This window comes from Rhinopithecus bieti, unplaced genomic scaffold, assembly GCF_001698545.2.
Source record: "Rhinopithecus bieti isolate Rb0 unplaced genomic scaffold, ASM169854v2 scaffold_26302, whole genome shotgun sequence".
Lineage (NCBI taxonomy): Eukaryota > Metazoa > Chordata > Mammalia > Primates > Cercopithecidae > Rhinopithecus > Rhinopithecus bieti.
In genome coordinates, this window is record NW_016812027.1 from 748,193 (window position 1) to 751,822 (window position 3,630).

Below are 3,630 nucleotides of genomic sequence, written 5' to 3' on the forward strand. Positions count from 1 at the left end.
GATCAGGAAGCCCAAGCTTTTGTGTGCCACACACATTCTTGTACGTTAAATATTTAGGATACACTAGAGATGATTATTTGAAGAAGTTTTATTAGTTATTTCCTTTGAAAGGCACATTATCTACAAACCTTCTTGCAGGGATTTGAGTAAAAGGGCAAGAATTTTCTTGACTGCATGCATGATGGAAGTTTATTTCATTACACATGCATCACTTCGCCCCATTTGACACCAGAAAATGGCATCGAAAATACCCTTAATACATTTTTTAGTCACTCCGTCCATTAAGCAGATAATCCCGCAAAGCAACGTCCCAGAGAGACATTAGTTTCCCCAAAGGCCCAGGCTATGGAGACCGGGATAGTGTAACTTACGCCTGAACTAAAAAGGAGGGCAGTACGAGAGACGGGAGGGAACGTTCCACCAGGGGTTAGAGGGCGCGGGCAGCGGACGGCGGGTGCGGGGTACCACCCTCCTGGAAAAAACCCGCCCCGCGGGGCGTGGCGGGGACGCCGGGCCGCGCAGCCTGCGCATGCGCCGGGGTGCCGGCCATGCCCATATAGCCACCGCCTCTGCGCGTTGCCCTCCACGGTTACCCCGGCTCTTCGCCCCTCCTTCTCGTGGCGCTCGAGGGACCATGGCCGAACCTCGCGTGAGACAGATCAAGATCAAGACCGGCGTAGTGAAGCGGTAAGGAACCGGGAGCGGCGCCCTGCACCTCCTCTTCGTCGCCTCGTGGCGGCCTGCTAGGCTGAGCGGAGCGCAGGCCCGAGGCGGCCTCCGAACTCCAGGCCGCGCCCGAGCCCGCCGGCCTCGCACGCCGCTTCCCGTCCCTCTCCGCTCACTAGCTGCTCGGATTTGCGGCGAGAGTCGGCGATGGGCCGGTCTCTCGGCGTCCGCTGTGGGGAGGTGGTGGGCCGCGGCCTGGGGAGGTGGTGGGCCGCGGCCTGGGGAGGTGGGAGGGCGAGCCCGGCCCTGATGCCATGCTTCCTGTGTGCGTGCGCCGGCGTCTCCTTGCTGAACTTGACCCGGGGAGGCGGATAGCAGATGTGCTCTCAAGTGGACTTGAAGGCAGGCTCTGAAGTTTAGGAGGACGCCAAGGATCCTTGCTTCGTCAAAAAAGAGACCGTAGTGGAGCCGTGTGGCCTAACATGGCTGGCGTGACTGGCAGGCTTTGAGAACTGGGCCTGAACTTCTAGCACACTCAGCAAACTTAATGTGGCTTCACTTTCTCCAGTCAGACTCCCCGAAGAGGCTGTGAGATGCTGTTTAAATAACTTGTGAACCAGAAGTATCTGAGACAGGCCTTAATTTAGAGTTTATTTTGCCAAGGACGTGCCCATGACACAGCCTCAGGAGGTCCTGATGACATGTGCCCATGGCGGTTGGGGCACAGCTTGGTTTAATACATTTTAGGGAGACCTCAGATATTAGTCAAAGTGTAAGGTGTACCTTGGTTCCCTCCAGAAAGTCGGGACAACTGGAAGGGTGGGGGGCATCCAGGTCATAGATAAGAAACAAATGGTTGCGTTCTTTCGAATCTTTGATCAGCTTTTCACTTAATACACAGTTTACATGTGAGGGGTGGAAGAATAGTCACTTATGCCTTAGTCTGCTAAATGAATCTGCGATTTTACATACACAGTAGGGCAGAGGAAGCAGATACCCAGTTGTCTCAGGTGGGTAGGGGGTGACTTTGAGTTCTGTCCTTTGTCCCATATCTGTGAAGATAAGCTATCAATTTCCAATGCCAGGGTGAAATACAACAGAACTGTTTTGGAATGAAGATCTTGAGGCCCACAGGAATTTCCTTGTGGGCAAATCGTCAGGGAGGTATTTTTTTTTTTTTTTTTTTTTTTTTTTTTTAAATCTTTATGACTGTCTTATTCAGAAATAAAATGAGAGACAGGTTTGCTTGATGCAATTCCTAGCTTGACTTTTCTTTTGGCTTAGTGATTTTGGGGTCCTGAGATTTATTTTTCCTTTCACAAACTCATGGGTAGTGCAGTCCTGTAATTTTCTCAAATTCCTGTAAACTAAAAAAGTTTACCCGAGACAGGTCTCAATCAATTTAGAAGTTTATTTTACCAAAGTTAAGGATATGCCTGTGATAGCCTCAGGAGGTCCTGATGACATGCGCCCAAGGTGGTCAGGCTACAGCTTGGTTTTATACATTTTAGGAGACGGAAGACATCAATCAATACATGTACCATGTACTTTGGTTTGATCTGGAAAGGCAGGACAACCCAAAAGGGGCTGGGGGCAGTTCCAAGTTATAGGAGGTTTTCCAATTGGCAATTCGTTGAAAGAGATTATTTTAAGACCTGGAATCAATACAAGGGAATGTGTCTGCGTTAAAATAAAGGGGTTGTGGAGATTAGGCAGATGAAGCCTCCAGGTAGCAGGCTTCAGAGAGACTAGATTTCTGATGTTTCTTATCAGACTTAAAAAGGTCCCAGACTCCTAGTTAATTTTCTGCTGGATCAGGAAAAACACCTGGACAGGGAAGAGGATTCTGTACAGAATGTAGATTTTCCCCGTAAGAGACATCTTTGCAGGGCCAATTCAAAATATGTAAAAGATATATATTTTAGAGTAAAATGCTTTTATTTCTTTCAGATCCTGCTAGTTGTCCTGTGATGCCATATTAGAGTAAGGCTGGAATTTGGTGTCTTATTGCTACAAAAAGCCTTAAGATCTGTTTTAATGTTAATGCTGCTCAATTGTTCCTGAGTTCCAAAGGGAGGAAGGTATAATGAGACAAGTCTGACCCCCTCTTCCCGTCATGGCCTGAATTAGTTTTTCAGGATAACTTTAGAATGCCCTGGTTGAGAGGAGGAGTCCATTCAGACGGTTGGGGAGCTTAGAATTTTATTTTTAGTTTACTTTCCTGAGTGCTGGTAGACACTTCAGTGATCATTAGAACTTTGTTGTTCAGACCCAAGAGGAGCAAACTTTTTGATGAGAAAAGATATTCCAAGAGAAAAGATAAACAGCCTTCTGAAGAAGCAAGTTATTCTGTTGTAGCAATGTCTACTCAAGAAACCAACTGGCTTCTTCCTGTTTGCCTACCTTTCCTTTGTTTATTGGTATTTCCACCAGAGGAAGGACAAGGCAAAAGAGAGAATGAATTCACTTTTTAAGATAATGCTTAAAAGTTTTAAAGAGTTTAAAAGCTTAAAAGCTTAAAAGCTTAAAGAGTTTTAGCACAGCATCCCACTGTACTTCCCTGGAAGCTTTATTGCCAAGGCAATAAGGAGACCATGTGAGTAGGAGTTAAATGCACAGCCATTTCTGAAGTGAGACTGCTTGGGTTCAGATCTTAATTCTTCCCTTTATTGTATGTTGTGGAATATATTACATTGTGCTGTGCCTCTTTTACCTTACTTGTAAAATAGCGCAAGGACCCAACTCATGCAGTTGTTTGCAAGAACTGCCTGCTGTACTGTTTAATACAGTATGTGGCAAATAGCAAGTGACTAGTAAATGTTAGTAATACTGTTTGGATTCCCATTTTACATATGAGAAACTGAGGTTTAATGAAGTTAAAAAAAAAAAATTTTTGTCTAAAGTCACACTACTAGTTAGTGGTAATACAAGGAAAAGGACCAAGGTTTCTTTTTTTTTTTTTTT

The 3,630-nt window shown here is 45.9% G+C and overlaps 1 protein-coding gene across 1 annotated transcript in view; it reads left to right on the forward strand.

Moving 5' to 3' along the window:
* The first annotated feature begins 269 nt into the window (after window positions 1-269).
* Window positions 270-3,630, forward strand: part of TBCA (tubulin folding cofactor A) — a 73,334-nt gene continuing 69,973 nt past the window's right edge. Inside the window, exon 1 of the mRNA XM_017895524.1 lies at window positions 270-687. Coding sequence (XP_017751013.1) covers window positions 530-687 — 158 coding nt within the window. The 5' untranslated portion in view covers window positions 270-529. The remainder of the gene's footprint in view (window positions 688-3,630) is intronic.